The sequence below is a fragment of the Oryctolagus cuniculus genome, chromosome 10 (assembly GCF_051225735.1).
Source record: "Oryctolagus cuniculus isolate XC-2025 breed Fujian yellow rabbit chromosome 10, ASM5122573v1, whole genome shotgun sequence".
NCBI lineage: Eukaryota > Metazoa > Chordata > Mammalia > Lagomorpha > Leporidae > Oryctolagus > Oryctolagus cuniculus.
In genome coordinates this window covers 110,560,891-110,577,575 of record NC_142876.1, presented here as the reverse complement: position 1 = coordinate 110,577,575, position 16,685 = coordinate 110,560,891, and the positions used below count along the sequence as shown (strand labels likewise).

Here is a 16,685-nt window from a genome sequence, read left to right as displayed (position 1 = left end):
GTGAGCAAGCAGGAGCTGAGTCGGCAGAGGCGGGGTGGGGGTGGGGGAGGGTAAATGCGTGTGGATTCCAAGGCGCCTGCTGCAGATTCGGATTTAGGGCTGACGTGTCTGCCCGTGGCATGCGAGGGCCTGGCCGAGGTCAGCGGAAGAGGCTGTGTGAACCGAGAAGGTGGAGAAGGCTCAGGACACGGCCAGGGCTCTGGGCGAGCAGAGACCCCCTCAGGGGGCGGGGGGGGGGGCACGCTGGGCAGAGCCTCCAGGGGGCTGCTTGCCCCGGGTCAGAGGGGGCAGCGGAGTCAGGGAAACCTCCCCGAGGGCCCTTTGGATGGAGACCGACGGATGCCGAGGGATCGGCCAGGCTGGGGCAGGGTGTGTGCAGGCCCCGGCTGTGGGACCCGCCCTGGCAGCAGGAGCAGCTCGGGCAGGGCTCTCCGTGCCGGGGCACCCCGAGAGCGGGCATTTGGAACTCCAATGCCCAGGATGCCATAACCCCCTGGGGCCAGGCCAGGCATCCTCAGCACCCTCCCAGAGCCCCCCGCCTGGAGGGCTGAACGGCTGCACACCGTTGTTCCAGGGAACGGTGCCTACCTGGAGATAGGTGGGCCACCAGTACAGAGAGCCGTAGACTGGGAGGCTCACCCCGTCTCCTGCCTCCAGGGGCCTCTCTCCTTGCCCTGCAGGCAGCCCCCTCCTCGCTGCAGCTCACCCATATCCCCCTGTGCGTGTTGGTGTGCTGTCCCCTTCTCAGAAGGACACCTCTCAGACTGCCCCCAATGACTTCAGTTTAACTCGATTATCTCTGCAAAGTTGTCCAGGGCCGTTGCATCTGTTGTACTGGGGTTAGGATTCCAACGTGTGAAGCTTGGGGAGTCCCAATTCAGTCTATGACACGCGGCGAGGCCTGGGGAGGCCTGGGGAGCCCCGGGCACTGGGGGCGCCGAGCCCGCCTGTGAATGGGAGAGGGAGGGAGGTGGCTTCCCAGCACCGCCGAGGCTGCCCTCACCAACTTGCCCTCCTGCACCCGCAGGCTCGCTGGTCGGCCAGAGGCTCGCGGACCACCCCGACGTGAGGAAAATTGGGTTCACGGGCTCCACGGAGGTGGGGAAGCACATCATGAAGAGGTCAGTGGCTGCGAGGGGCGGGGACGCGAGGCCGCCGGCCACAGTCCAGGTCCTGTGCCTCCAGCTGCCCTGGGTCCAGCCATTGCCAGGGCCTGTGTTGCGCAGGCGCTGGTTCACTGGGGCCAGCCCTATGACCGGCTCCCAGGAGGCCTGCAAGGCTGCTCTGCAGAGCCCACTGACGCCAGCGAGGTCCTGGCCCCAGGCTGCCCGCTCCAGGGTCAGCAGCCCCATGGCTGCCGAGTGCGTGAAATGAAGCTGATTTGAATTGATGGTGTGCAGCACACGCTGGTTGCAAAATCTTAGCACACGCAAAAACGTAACATGCCTCATTGATTGGTTTGTGTGTTGCTGGCAAGTTTAAGTGATAATTTAAAACAAGGCTGATTTATTTGAAAGGAGCAATGACAGAGAGAGAGCGATAGAGAGAAATCTTCCATCTACTGGCATTCTCCCCAAATGGTTGCACTGGCCAAGGCTGGGCCAGGCCGAAGCCAGGAGTCAGGAACTCCGTCCAGGTCTCCCCCGTGGGTGGCAGGGGCCCAAGCTTCTGCAGGGTCGTCTTCTGCTGCCTCCCCACGTGCGTCCGCAAAAAGGTGAATTGGAAGCAGAGCGGCTGGGACTCGAACCAGCGCTCCGATATGGGCTGCTGGCTTCACAGCAGGGGCTTCTCCCGCTGCACCGCAATGCTGGCCTCGATGTTCTCGATTAGTGAGGCGAAAACATTCTCTTTCAGTCCATCTTCTGTATCTGCGGGCTCTGCAAGCAGGGCGTCACCCAAGTATGGGTCAAAAATATTTTGGAAAATTGTGTCTGTGCTGACATGTGCAGTCCCTTTCCTCGTGCTTGGTCCCTAGACAGTGCACTGGTTCTTGAGCAAGTTTGAGGGGAAAATGTGTGGTATTTAAAAAACTCGGGTATTGCAAACATTTCTGTACCAAAGGCAATTTATCTTTTAATTCCATTTTCCCACAGACTTGTTGAAGTGCCCTGCACAGTGTAACAGTGTTTTCCTGGCATGTGTATTGTATTAGGTATATAAGTCGTCTAGAGATGGTTGGAGTGAACAAAATGCATGTTACCTGCAAATCCCGTCAGGGACCTGAGATCCTTGCAGCCCCTAGAACCCAGTCCCGGTAGACGCCGGGCGGTCAGTTTCAGGATCAATTCCCTCACTGCTTGTCAGTCCTCTTTCAAGGTGGCTCCCACCAGAAAGTGTCCATTGCTTACTCGCTGGGATCTGAGGCTTTCCTTCTATTTCCATGGACGGAATGATCTAGAAGACCTCTCACTGCTCAGTCCCTGGACATCAGCCTCAAGCGTGCAGGGGCACCATTCCTGGCTGTGTCACTGGTTCACCTATGCCCTGGTCCAAGGCCAGGCCTCAGTGAACCCGCATGCCCAGTTCCATGGAAGCCCTTGGACAGGCTCAGAGGTTCTGTTCTGTGTTGCCAGCAGGTCGGCAGAGGTGGGTGGGGCCAGAACCCCAGGGCGGCAGCTGTAGCTGTGGCCGATGGCAGAGCCCCCTGCATCCGCACTGGGCAGCACTGCTGGGGCTGCTTTTGGCATCAGCACTTCCGCGAGGCAGGTGCACACCAGAGAGCTGGAGCTCAGGCAAGCCCACCGACCTCAGGCTCCCTGGCGCCTTCCTCTAGGACATGTGGCCCGCATCTCTGCCCCTGCTCAGGGGTCACCCCCAGGGCGGCCCAGCTACCACCTGACAGTGCAGTGGGAAGAAGGGTTGCTTTTGCCTTGAAGCAGTATCTCCCGGCAGCTCCCGACTCAGCACGGAGCTCCTTGTCCCCGGGACTCTCCTGCGGCCACGACCCCACACCCCACAGACCTCTTTCTGCCTTGCAAGGTGGAGGTCCCAGCCCCAGCTCCACCAGCGCTCTCTGTCAGCTGCCCGAGTGCAGCCTGCGCTGCTCCTGTTCTTGAACGGGCACCGCACTTGTGCTGACCACGGGGGTCTCACCTGACCCCTCCCCCCTCCCCCCTCCCCCACCCTCCTGCTGCCTTGCGTCAGGAGCCCCTGGTAACGTGGCTGATGGACTGCACCATTCAGCTGGGGACAGGCAGCCATCAGGGCAGCTCAGGTGTATTTCAAATGTTCTGGAAATTGCCAGGGCAAGGCTCCTCGTGCCGGTTGGAGAGGGGCTGATGGACAGACAGACAGGTTGGGGGAGGACTGCTGAGGACAAGTGGCCATGACTGCCTGTCACCGCTCCTGACTCCAGAGCTGCCGGGTCTCTTCCCATGCGGTGGGGAGGTTGTAGCCACTTCTGAGTGCACCTGTGTCGGGTCTGGAGTGAGGGCTCAAGACAGGCCAGCTCTCCGCTGGCCTCCAGCCCTCCAGCCCTCCATGGCTCCCTGGTCTTCCCAGGACCCTGTGTGGGTCGCTTGTGGGTGGCACCTGAGACAGGGTGCCCCCTCCCCTGATTGATCCCAGCCTCCCGGTGGTGCGTCTGGGCTGACCCAGGGTCCCTTGCAGAACAGCCTCACAGAGGCACATCTCTTACCCACTGTCGTGATGCGCGCTGAACCCCTGCTTCCCTGCCCCGTCCCCGAAAGACCAAGATGAGAAGATGAGAAGCCTCTGTGGCCGCTGCAGCTGCACCACCCGGGCGATCATGCTGGTTTTTGATGGATTTGTTCACATGTATTGAATACCAGCTGTGTGCCCAGCCCCGGGCTGGACACGGGGATGTGGGAGGAGCCAGAGGGGCACGCGGTGGCCCTGGCGAGGCTCCTGTTGTGCAGCGGAACCACCCTGGAGCAGAGGCCTGAGTGAGGGCGCAGACATCAGGACGCGTTCAGCCTGGGCAGGCGGGCGCTCAGGTGCGGGAGGAGTCCGGTAGCGTGGAAGCCGAGAGGCGCCTAGAGCTGGAGTTAGCAGGGGTGGGGTGGGAGGAGGCACGGGGCTGGGCCTTGCTCTCTAGAGCACAGCATGCTGAGGCCCTGCCTCGGGTCCGCTCTGTCTGGGAGCCCCTGTGCTCCCGGTGGCCAGGCGCCAGCCCCACCAGCGTGCTGTTCCTTCCAGCTGTGCCGTGAGCAACGTGAAGAAGGTCTCCCTGGAGCTGGGCGGGAAGTCGCCGCTCATCATTTTTGCTGACTGTGACCTCGGCAAGGCTGTGCAGATGGTGAGGGTCGGGCGTGGAGGGGGACGGGGACGGGGACAGGGACGGAGAGGGGAAGAGGGTGCAGATGGATGAGGAGGCACAGGGACCACAGCCAGGAGGGGCAGGGGGACAGGGACAGCGGGGGTGGGGGACAGGGACAGTGGGGGAGAGGGTCAGGGGCAGTGGGGGAGGGGAGAAGAGGGTGTGGATGGATGAGGAAGCACAGGGACCACAGCCAGGAGGGGCAGGGGGGCACGGACAGCGGGGGTGGGGGAGAGGAACAGTGGGGGAGAGGGTCAGGGGCAGTGGGGGAGGGGAGAAGAGGGTGTGGATGGATGAGGAAGCACAGGGACCACAGCCAGGAGGGGCAGGGACAGCGGGGGAGGGGTTCAGGGGCAGTGGGGGCTGGGGGATGTCTCTGTAATGCCACGGTCAGACTCACACATCCGACCCAGCTAACTCCAGTCCTAGAAGTCACTATAAGCATGGCATAGCAGGAAGGGGACCCGGGTGAGGATGACAGGTGCTGCCCTCCAAAACCCATCTCCCAGTCTGTTTCGTCACTGTCGGGAGGGTTGGACTCAGTGGCCAGGAAATGAGCCAGGCCGCTTCCCCTGGACAGTGGGAGAGTGTCCAGTGTCAGTCCAGGGCTGACAGTGGCCTCTCTCTGCTGGAGGTCCTGGGTGCATGTGGTGGCGCCAGCACCAACGCACTGGCAGCCTGGGACAAGTTGCTACGCTGTCTGGGCCCCGCCCCCTCCCGCCCTCCCTGTGCACTGGGGATCAGTGAGGACCAGACCTCCCTCCTAGGACTGTCACAGAGGCTCCTGTGTCCACGGGGCTTACAACGGGGGTGACTGCAGGTGGCAGGCGTGGGTGGTTGTCCTGCGTGTCCCCTGCCATTCCCTCTGCACTCTGCTCTCTGGTCTCCATACTCAGGCCACGTTCTTTTCTTTTCTTTCTTTTCTTTCTCTTCTTTCTTTCTCTTCTTTCCTTTCTTTCTTTCTTTCTTTCTTTTCTTTCTTTCTTTTCCCTTCCTTCCTTCCTTCCTTCCTTCCTTCCTTCCTTTGATTGATGGATTGATTTGAAAAGCAGAGTTGTAGAGAGACAGACAAAGACAGGGAGAGAGGTCTTCCATCCGCTGACTGATTCCCCAAATGGCCGCAACAGCTGGAGCTGGGCTGATGCTAAGCCATGAGCCAGGAGCTGCTCTGGGTCCCCCCCGTGTGTAGCAGGGGCCCAAGCACTCGGGCCACCTTCCACTGCTTTTCCCAGACGCATTAGTGGGGAGCTGGCTTGGAAGTGGAGTAACCGGGTCACGAACTGGCACCCGCATGGTTAACCTGCTACACCACAGTGCCAGCTCCTCAGGCCACATTTAACCAGGGGCCCCAGTATGCCCCCAACCCCCTTCCTAAATCCCACCCCCGGAGTCTGACGGGATGCCCCAGCATGGACGGGAGAGGGAGTCCAGCCTTGTGACTGGGGAGGCTGAGAGAGGCCAGGGCTTTGCTCACTGTCCCTGCATCTTGGCGTTGGTGCCAAGACCCATGCTGCCCGGCACAGCACTGAGCCAGAAGCCAGGGCCCTGTGGTCTCCCCCAGAGGGCTCCCCGGGTCCCCAGAGCAGGTGCTTCTTAGAGCCTATCCTCCAAACTGTGACTAAGAGTTCCCACAGGCAGGGCCACCTGTCTCCCCTCCCTCCCAAGACTGCCTGCCTGTCACCCAGCGTCACCCCGATGCCTGCTCCATGCTCAGTGCTGCCTGGCCCCTCCCCCGTCAGCTCCCAGGAGTGTGGCAGGATCAGTACTCCCCCGGCCACCCAGTGTACAGAGAGGCCGCAGGCATGCCCAGGTTCACCCTGGCCTGTTCTCAGTTCTCTAGGACATGGACAGTGGCCCTGCCCTCCAGCGGTGGGGGCTGGGACTCAGCTGCCTCCCCCTCACTGCTGGCCTGTGCCTCGCCATCCTCGCGTTCCACCTGGTCGCCTCTCGCCTCTCCGTTCAGCTGACCAAGGACTGAGTAGGGCACGTGTGCCCCCTGCCAGCCAGGGCCTGGCCACAGGGGATGCCCCCTCTTCCCCATGAACGGGGGGAGCAGCGGCCGGCGCCCCGGGCGAGCCGTAACCTGCATTCTGGTTCATTCCCTGCAGGGCATGAGCTCCGTGTTCTTCAACAAAGGTGAGAACTGCATCGCCGCGGGCCGGCTCTTCGTGGAGGACTCGATTCACGACCAGTTCGTGCAGAGGGTGGTAAGTTCTGTCTGGTCTCGGAACTGCTGCTTCTGCAGGAAGGGAAACCGGGCAGGGGTCAGGAACCCTCCCTCCTCTCTCCTCCCTCCTCAACCCCGAGCGGGGTCACCGTCCACCTGGGTCAGGGGACTTTAAGGACAGCTGTACTGGGCCATCCCTGGTTCAGCAAAAGCAGCAGCCCTGTGCTCAGATTGGCCTAACCATAAAGGTTATGGCACGGCCTGGGCTCCCAGCCAGCCTTGATGCAGGCAGCGATGCCGGGGGGTGCAGCTCAGCTGCAGCGGGGAGCCCCTCCCCCAGGGCCTGGAGAGCTGGGGCTCCATGGAGGCGAACAGGGAATCGCCACCTGTGTACACAGCTCCAGCCTAGGAAGCCGGCCGGGAGGAAAGGGCTGTGTGCTAAGGCCGGGGTGGCGTGGCTCTTGGGATGGTATTCACGGAGAAGGCCGGGTGCTGGATCTTTGCAGTGTGGGGTGGAGGTGGGGGGAAGGCAGTAAGGAAAAGGGAGAACTTTCTAGAAGGGCCTGTAATCACGTTTGCCATGGAATCTGGGCCGGCCCGTGACTTGCTGTGGCCAGCAGAATGTGCTGGAAGCAGGGTTTTGCGAGTTCACTGCTGGGAGTCCTGCCGTGGTCGTGTGTGAACAAGCCCCAGGGCCAGCCAGGTTCAAGGGAAAGAGAAACGGATGGCACGGTGCTGGGAGGCACCACCAGGGACACGTCCAGGCTGTGACCTGTGGCCAGGGCGCTGGGCAGCCTGACCAAGCGGGCCCTGTTGTTCCAACTTTCTGAGGCACTAAGGCGCCCTGGTGGGATGGACAGAGCAGGTGCCGAGTCCTCCATGCTTCTAAGGGGGGCTGTGGGAGGGTGCAGAGCTTGAAGGGGGTCAAGTGCTCAGAGGAGGAGGAAGAAGAGAAAGAGGAGGAGGAGGTGGCGGCCGCCAGTCCACCATGACCCTGATGTGGCTGAATGGGGGTGGGCAGGACCTTGTCTGATCTTTGGAAACCAAGGCAGGAGCCAAGGAGAGATGCAGTGGAAGGGGCAGAGGCAGATTCCAGCCTGGAGCCCAGAGGGCCTGGCCCCGGCTCCTGGTAGGGTTCGTCTGAGATTCTGTCCTTAATGTGTCATCGCATATCCCAGTCCGTCTGACACCCCCTCCCCAAACTCCAGGATGGCGAGGTGATTTCTGTGATGGGAGACATGCAGGCTGGCAACTCGAGGCAGCAAAGCCTGAACCAACTTCTGTTGGCTGAGGCAGCAAGGAGGGCTTCTTGGAGGAGGGCTTTCTTTTTTTTTTTTTTTTTAATATTTTTAAAAGACGTATTATTTATTTATTTGAAAGGTAAGAGATACAGAGAGAGAAGGAGAAAGAGAGAGACAGCAAGAGAATCTTCCATTTGCTGGTTCACTCCCCAGATGGCTGCAAAAGCCAGACTGGGCCAGGCTGAAGCCAGGACCCAGAACCCAGGAGCTCCATCTGTGGGTGTCCCACATGGGTGCAGGGGTCCAAACACATGGGCCATCCTCGGCTGCTTTCCCAGGTGCATTAGCAGGGAGCTGGATTGGAAGTGGAGCAGCTGGGACTCCAACCAGTGCCCATAGGGGTTGTTGGCCCCACAGGTGGAAGCTTAACCTTGTACACCACAGTGCCAGCCCCAGGCTTGGCGGTGGGAGGCGGGGGCCTGTGGTTTAAAGATGGGTTTTGGAACAGGCAGAAGCAGTGGCAGGGACGCATGGATTTGGGCCTCAGGTCCCTCCCTTCCACCTAATGTCCATCTACTTGGTCAGCTGCAGCTGTTACAGAAAGACCACTCTGTACCCACCCTGTCCTTCATCCTGGAGTCTTTGGGACAAGGCTTATTTGTTCTATTTGAAAGGCAGAGTGACAGAAAAAAGAGAGAGAGAGAGAGAGAGAGAGAGAGATCTTCCATCTGCTGATTCACTCCTGAAATGACCACAGTGGCCAAGACTGGGCCGGACCCAAGCCAGGAGCCTGGAACTCCATCTGAGTCTGCTATGTGGGTGGCAGGGACCCATGCCCTCAGGCCATCCTCCACTGCTTTCCCAGGCGCATTAGCAGGGAGCTGGATCTGAAGCGGAGCAGCTGGACGTGACCTGGCGCCCATAGGGCATGCTGGCTATGCGAGTGGCGACTCAACCTGCTGTGCCACAGCGCTGGCCCCTGCACAGTTCTCCCGGCTTCTGGGCCTGTGGATCTGGGGGCAGGATGGCATCAGCCTGCCCGCCTGCCTGCGCTGAGCCGGCCCCGCCCTGGCTCACACACACCTGCCCTTCTCTCCCCTCTCCTGCATCCCTGCCCGCCCCGTTTCCCGGCCCCTCCATCCCTAGTCTTGGGTCTTCCTGAGAGATGTCCGTCCGTACCTTTGCCCACAGGAGGCCTTGGGTTTAGCCCGGAAGCTGGGTTTGGAACCCAGGTTTGGGGGGCCCTGTGAGCTCAAAAGCAGCACTTGCAGTCCCTTCAGGGGACAGCGGTGGGCATGGAAAATGCAAATGAGGGAGGCGGTTCCGGGGGGCCCTTGTTGCCAGCAGCCTGACCTGAGCCCCTTCCGCAGGTGGAGGAGGTGGGGAAGATGAAGATCGGCGACCCGCTGGACAGGGCCACCAACCACGGGCCACAGAACCACCAGGCCCACCTGCGGAAGCTGCTGGAGTACTGTCAGCGAGGCGTGCAGGAGGGCGCCACCCTGGTGTGCGGGGGCGGCCAGGTGCCCCGGCCAGGTCAGTGGGAGGACTGTGGCCACTGGGGGAGGGGCTGCAGGCCAGGTCCCCCGCACATAGTCAGGCCTCGTCTGGGACCTTGGGTGCGGTGGGCCTAGGACACCTGCCTGACCCTGCAGGGCTGTACCAGCTGCCCACACAGAAAGCCCTACTCAGTGCTGGTTTTAACCAGTATCGCCCATGGGTTTTGATTTTAACACCACTGCACCCTTGAAGTTCTCACTCATGGATTCCGTGACACCTGACTTCATGATTTTCCTTCCATTTCTTTAGCTCTTACTTCTTGCTTTTTTGGAAAAAAAACTTTAAAAGATTGATTTATTTGATAGGCAGAGTTACACAGAGAGAGGGAGAGACAGAAAGAGGTCTTCCATCCACTGGTTCACTCCCCAGATGGCTGCAATGGCCAGGACTGGGCAAGACCAAAGCCAGGAGCCAGGAGCTTCTTCCGGGTCCCCCATGTGGGTGCAGCAGCCCAAGGTTTGGGCCATCTGCTGCTTTTCCCAGGCCATAAGCAGAGAGCTTATTTGGAAGTGGCACAGCCGGGACTCGATCCAGTGCCCTTATGGAATGCTGGCTTAACCCACTGCAGCACAGTGCTGGCCCCAGCAGTTGCTTTTTGGTAGAAATTCCATCTGCACCTGCTCCTTTCCTTAGCTTGGGGCCATGCTCATGGCAGCTGCTTTCCCTGGTGGGCCTCACCCCTCTGTGAGGGCTCAGAGCCTTCCAGATACGCATCACTAGGCTTCAGCCCACCCAGAGCTCATGACCACACAGCTGCCAACTGGATACGTCCACCTGGATGTCCCCTAGGCGCTTCAAACTTCCCAGTCATCACCGCGTCCCAGCCCAGCCTGGCCCGTGCACACACACCTGCCTCTCTAGAACCCTCTGTCCAATCAGGCGAGTTCTTCCTCATTACTCAGCCTGCCCAGGGGCACACGTTGCCTTCACCCCTGGGTCCTCCGTGCCTCGCACAGAGGAAGCTCGAGAGGAGTGAAGAGGGGAAGGGAAGAAGAATCCCGGATGCGTGTTCTTGTGCGACCCTCTGTGTCTAATGCATTGCCGGGGTCGGTTCCACCTGCAACTCTGTCCTGCTCCTCGCCTCTTCTGCACCTGCCACCCTGGTGCCCACTCTCCATGTCTCGTTCTTCACCATCACCGTGGCCGCCTGAGTGTGCTTGTGAGCCCGGCTAGCCCTTCCCTCCTGCCTCCATGCAGCTCACCCCCAGACCTTTGCCCCCGAGGTCTTCCGTGCTCTGTGTCTGACTTGCCCTTGGCCGTCTTATCATCATATTTAACTCCCCCTGAATGCTTCTCCTGTGTTCTCACTCTCAGGACATTGGCTGCTCCTCTGCTTAGCAAGCACGCCCCCTACTCATCACTCAGTGCCAAGAATGGCCAAGCACAGGACACGCCTCTGCCCGAGGTGTCCCTGCCGCCTCACACCCAAGCAGGGTGTTTATAACCACCGTGCTGCCACCGCCTCTTCCCCTCTTCCCTGCCCCCTGCAGACCAGGAGTTCCATGGGTCCGGTATGATCAGAGTCTAAGAGGACATGGCGGGGGCAGGGTTCAGGAGCTAACGGGAGAGGGTATAATGAAGGCGCTGTCCACAGAGCAGGGCTACAGAGCCTGCAAGGAGCCAAGACCAGTGGGGAGCCTGGGGGATAGGCATGAGGAGGGCACAGGATTCCTGGACCTGGGAGGGAGCAGTGCACGGGCCAGGGGCTGCCTCCTGTTGGCCAAACCCAACTAGAAGGATGAGCGAGCCTGGGCATAGAGTCCACATGGCAGGGCCAGTGCAGGGCAGAGCCGCAGGCAGGATGGTATTGAGCCACAGCTCAATACCCCAGTAGCTGGTGGGCAGCAGTGCCAGACTGCCCAGGGAGTGCCCGCCACTCCACATAGAGCAGCATGCATCAATGCAAGGTTCATAGGTTTTAAAACAGTAGTCATGTTAAATACAGTTTCTAAATGTCGGGAAAATAGTCACTGTTTCATTGATTTCATTACTTCTCTGGGGTTTTAAATTGTTTTTGTAAAACTAGAGAGAGAGACCGTCAAGTTTGTTGATTTCTCCAGAATTAAATGGCGGTGCAGCAGGGTCCCAGGGCTCCCAGGCTCTGGCCAGAGAAGTGGTCCCAGAAGGCATTTCTGCCATCAGAAGTGGTTCTGTCCCGGCCTCCAGGGCAGTGTGGGATTGGGGGTGACCAGTCTGCCCTTCCTGACTCTGTCCTGGTGGAAGCCACACACCTCTGACCACGGAGCTCAGCTCCCGGCTCCTCGGTTCCAAGAAGAGAGGCTGTCCTTGGAGTTCCTGCCTCCCCTCCCCAGTCTCCTGTGCACAGCCCCTCCCCCACTTCCTCCTAGACAGTGGGCCGCAGCCAGGACCCATGGGAGAGCCCTCTGGGAGGCTGCACTTGCTGCAGAATCTAGACAGATGTCCCTAGAAAGATCCAGTTCTTCCTCACAGGCTTTGGGTCCACAGCTCAGCTCCCTCCCCTGCCATCAGTCTCAGTGTCCACTACAGTCCACTCCTTAAAGGGGTTGGGGGAGACGCGGCAGGAAAGCCAGCCACGGCGTGGCGCTGTGGCACCGCATTCTTGGGGCAGGAAGTGACCCAGGCCCGCCCCGGGGTGGGGGACTGGGCCCTCCCGTGTGCCACAGGCCTCTTCTCCCCTGCAGGCTTCTTCTTTGAGCCCACCGTCTTCACGGATGTGGAGGACCACATGTTCATTGCCAAGGAGGAGTCCTTCGGGCCCGTCATGATCATCTCGCGGTTTGCTGATGGGTACGGAATGCTGCCTGCGTCCCTCAAGGGCCCTCCCTCCCTCCCTGTGCCATTGGGGTCTTCCCGAGAGCTTGGGAGGGGGGCTCACGCACGGCCAGGAAGAGAACTCAGTGTTGCTCAACCTTGGCGGGCTGTGATCCCTCCCCCCGCCCCCTGGTGAGCCCTCCATGATGACCAAGGGGGCTTCAAGTCCCGCCATGAGCCGAAGGCAATGCCCCCTCCCTCTCCCCTCCCCGCTCACCACGCTCTCCAGGTGTCTTTGAGCCTTCTTACAGCACCCCGAGCCCCGTGTCACTGTGCACTAAACCTCCCCAGAACTGCATGGCTTGGAATAGCAGTGGGGATTTGTCTCAGAGAGCACTCCGGTCTCGCCTGCGCCTCCTGCAGGCTGTCTCTGGCATTGTAGCCTCTGCGTTGCTGGCTGGCACGTGGTTCCTCCACATGGAGGCCCCGGTGGGAATGGAAGGTTCCTTAGGATCTGACCTCAGAAGTCCGGGTAGCTCCCTCCTGCCCTGCGATTGAGCGGGGCCAGGCTGGGCCAAAGAGAAGGAATCGGACAACTCCACTGGAGCTCTTTGGCTGCCTTTGACCTTGCCAAGGTTAATTCCCTGGTTACTACTATTGTCCAGGCCGGCCCCTGGGTGTCTATGGCACCATTGAGCAAATGACAAATGGTGCCTCAGCCTCACGTTTACCACCCACTGGCACACACGACAGTAAGCGTGTAAGCGTGTGTGGATCTTACTGGAATGAGACACTTGACCGCTGTCTAACAGATAAGCATCGTAATATGCCTCCAGTCCCCCGATGGCCGGTGATCACCCAGCCAGCCGCTCTCTGGGCTCCCGTGCCTATCTGTGAAGTGAGGGGCTGCCCCTGCTCCGGCTCTCACTCTCGCTCTCTGCCTGCCGCCTCTGGATCTGTCCTGTCTCCCCCAGATTTGCTTTAACCTGGCACGTTTGTCTTCTGTGAGGTTTTGCATGGCAGGGAGCGTGGAGCGGGCCAGATCCCCATGGGAGAGGGGGTGCTGGTCTTTGTGTACCCTCCCCATCCAGGGCTGGGCCCCCTGAGCCTCCCTGGGTTTTCCCTACAGGGACATAGATGCTGTACTGTGTCGGGCCAACGCCACGGAGTTCGGCCTCGCCTCTGGCGTCTTCACCAAGGACATCAACAAGGCACTGTACGTCAGCGACAAGCTCCAGGCGGGCACGGTGTTCGTCAACACCTACAACAAGACGGACGTGGCTGCTCCCTTCGGAGGATTCAAGCAGTCGGGATTTGGCAAAGACCTGGGTGAGTTCATCCCGCCTGGGGGCCGCTTTGGCTGATTCGCTCAGTGGACACCGGTTCAAAGCCGCTGGGGGCCAGGCTCTGTCCCATGCTCCCTGGGGCTTGGAGCTCGTTCCCTATTAGGCGGGAGCAAGCAATAATTCAATCAGGGAAGAGTGTTGGGAAGAGAGCCGAGACTCGAGCCAGGGGGGCTTCTCTGAGGAGGTGGCACCTGAGCAGGGACCCAAGTGGTCACGAAGACCTGAGAGTGCAAGTTCCCAGTGGGCGGAGCCAGCCTTGGTCTTGGGACCGCAAAGAGGCTGGTGTGGTTGGTGTGGTCTAAAGGGGAGACAGAGAGGCAGGCAGGGGCTGGATCTCGGGAACCTGGGACTGTGGTTAAAGGCTCAGGCTTCATCCCTGGGGGATGCCGTGGGGGCAGAGCGTGCCCCAGGAACCGGGGGGCGTCATGAGTCTGCAGCATAGAGATGCTGTCAGCAAGGCGGCAGCAGGTGGGATCCCCGGGTGTGCACAGGCTGAGCACACGCCCAGCAGCGGCTGCACCTGCCAGATAGCCGGCAGCTTGGTTCCAGCAGCCTCCTTCCCTGGGCTGCCCTTGACCTAGGCCTTGCTTGTCCTGGTCTCTCTGTCCTGCCGCTGTGGAGGCTGGCAGTTGGGACCACGCAGGCGTGATAGGCAAGCTTGACTGGCGGGCAGCGAGGTCGGGGTGGAGCAGCCACGTGCTGTCTCTTGGGAGCATCGGCCTTTCTCTTGAGCGCCTGTGTCAGCTCAGGGACCCCGGGGAGGGCAAGCAGAGGCTAGACTCAAGGATGCTCACAAGTTCACTTTCGCGCCGTCTTCCTCCCAGCTTTCAAGCCCTGCAGAAGCCCCTAGGGCTTGTGGCCTCCCTGGGCCAGGGCTGAGAACCAAGCTGTGCAAGCAGCCTACCTGGACATGCGAGAGGCCTTGGGGGGTGTAGCGGTAGCATTTAGGGAAGGGGCGTGGCTGGTGGGGGAGCTCTCACACACGCTGGTCATTGGCTGAAACGCACAAGCCACAAAGCACAGATGAGTTTCAGGGTCCCCGTTCCCAGTCACCTCTGGATCTGGAGGTAGCGGGGACAGCAGCAAGGGGAGGAAGTGGGCTGGGGTGTCCGGGCCCCGGAGCTTCCCGTGGCCTGATGAGGTGCTGTGGGCCGGGGAAGGTCCTAGAACAGTGGTCTTATTCTCCTGCCTGTGGTGGAATCTTGGCCCGCCGCCCACAGCCAGGGATACCTAGGAAAGACATGTGATCTACCCAGGCCCCGGCTTCCTGTCTGCACATGGGTGAGCCAGGGTTCCCTCCCATGGTTGACCAGGCGTGCAGTGAGGTGGTTAAGCGTGCAGCACCTGAGCACGCAGTCGCCATGACCACGATGTATCCTGTTGCGCGTGGGTTCTTGCAGGAGAGGCGGCCTTGAACGAGTACCTGCGGATCAAGACCGTGACCTTCGAGTATTGAAAGGTCTCCAGCAAGGGAAGGAGCCCTCCTCGCCGCACAGCCTCGTCCTGCCCAGCCCTGACCTGCCCGTCCACGGGGAGGCCCCGCACTGCCTCCCTGGAGCCCAGGACACCTGCTCCCCAGCCGGGGCCAGCCCTCCTGTCTGCTCCCCCGCCGTCTGCCTGCGGGGCACCCTCTGTCTCGTCAGAAGTGGCCCTGGATGAATAAAGATTGTAATCAGAGGCAGCCCGCACCCCCTGTGCGCCTTGGCCTCATCTGTGGGTGCTCCTGGGTGGCCCCGGAAGTCATGACATCACCCTGAGCCCCGGGGCACAAAGAAATGGGTGTGGTCAGCTCCAGCCTCCAAATGCTAGTGCCGAGATGGAGTTAGGGGTGCAAGAGGTTTGGGGGAGCGAAGCTCTCAGAGCGCACACGTGAGGGAGCGAATTTGTAGGCAGAGACCCCGACTAAGGAGCCAGGTCCCTGTCTGTCTCCACCCACTTGGTCCCTTCGAGGGCCGGCCGTGGGCAGTGCTCCTGTCTTGGGTCTTCTGGGTTTTCCCTGTGACTTGCCCTTGTCCCCTGCCACGGTACCACCCCCACACCATGCCCACTGCCCTCTTGGGATCCCAGGGCCCTCCCCTCTGCACACTTGTCGTTCCCCCTCTTCGTGGAGGAATGACACTAAACCCTGCCTAGGCTTCATATCCGAGTCACGGCACCATTATGTCACTCCCCCTCTTCGTGGAGGAACGACACAGGACCCTGCGCTGTTCTTTTGTCTGCTCAGCCCTCCCCGGGTTTGCTGCTGGTTCTTCCCGGGTTGGCTGCCGTCCCTTCCACCTCCGTGGAAGGGCGGTTCCCCCTGGCCACTTTCCCCACTTCCGCAGGGGAGCGGCACACCGCCGGCCGGCTCTCTCGGGGGCTGCACAGGTGTTCCCCTTAGATGTTCCTGGTGCATGCCGTCTCTCTCCTCCTTTATAGTCCTCCTCTGCCAATCCCAACTCGGCTGCCCACACGCCGAGTACGCTGCTCTCCTCCAATCAGGAGCAAGTCCTACAGTTTATTGGCTGAACTGGAGGCAGCTGTGTAGAAGCTGCTTTCTTCTCTCCCAGCGCCATATTGTGGGAGAGCAGATGCATAGAATAAGTCCCAATTCCAGTAACTTAGTCTAGTCCGAGTTGCTCCCCACAGATCCCCCTTTCTTTTTATTTTTTGGCGTTGATACGCGCCTGTCTTCGGTGTCCCGCGGCACACACTCTGCTCTACTTGCTAGAGTTGCCCACAGGTTCTTACAAGTCCTATCAATCAGGCAAACCGAATCCGGGTCCTCTCTTCGCCATGTTGTGAGGAGGTTTTTAGGCGCTGATGCATGCCTGTGTTCGGTGCCCTGCAGCGCATGCTCTACTCTGCTAGAACTGCCTGCAGGTGCTTACAAAACCTATCAGGCAAACCGAATCCAAGCCTTCTCATTGCCATATTGTGGGGAAACTTATTGGTGTTGATTCGTGCCTATCTTCGGTGACCTGCAGCTCATACTCTGATCGAGCTGCCTGCTGGTGCTTACCGCCTTACTAATCAGGCAGACCAAATCCAAGCCTTCTCATTGCCATGTTGTGGGGTGACTTATTGGTGTTGATAATGTGCCTGTCTTCGGTGACCTGCGGCGCATAAGCTGCTAGCCGCCCGCAGGTGCTCATCGCCTCACTAATCAGGCAGACCGAATCCAAGCCTCTCATTGCTGTGTTGTGGGGAGGCCTTTCTATTTCTCTATTTCTCTATCTCCGGGCATTCCTATTTCTCCCATTTTACTTCTATCTTCCAGCATTCCTATTTCTCTCATTTTACTTCTAAACTTCTGTTTCTCTTATCCCTGCGGCTTCCCGGCGCCCGCCCCGAGGCTGCTTCACGGCTCTGCGCGGCTT

The 16,685-nt window shown here is 60.2% G+C and overlaps 1 protein-coding gene across 4 annotated transcripts in view; it reads left to right on the top strand.

Moving 5' to 3' along the window:
• Positions 1-15,014, top strand: part of ALDH1L1 (aldehyde dehydrogenase 1 family member L1) — a 58,043-nt gene extending 43,029 nt beyond the window's left edge. For all 4 annotated transcript variants that reach the window (XM_089305589.1, XM_070051007.2, XM_070051008.2 and 1 more), the window contains exons 17-23: positions 1,028-1,121; positions 4,159-4,258; positions 6,388-6,486; positions 9,058-9,223; positions 11,911-12,016; positions 13,110-13,309; positions 14,727-15,014. In XM_089305589.1, coding sequence (XP_089161715.1) covers positions 1,028-1,121; positions 4,159-4,258; positions 6,388-6,486; positions 9,058-9,223; positions 11,911-12,016; positions 13,110-13,309; positions 14,727-14,782 — 821 coding nt within the window. In that variant the 3' untranslated portion in view covers positions 14,783-15,014. The remainder of the gene's footprint in view (positions 1-1,027; positions 1,122-4,158; positions 4,259-6,387; positions 6,487-9,057; positions 9,224-11,910; positions 12,017-13,109; positions 13,310-14,726) is intronic.
• The last annotated feature ends 1,671 nt before the right edge of the window (positions 15,015-16,685 follow it).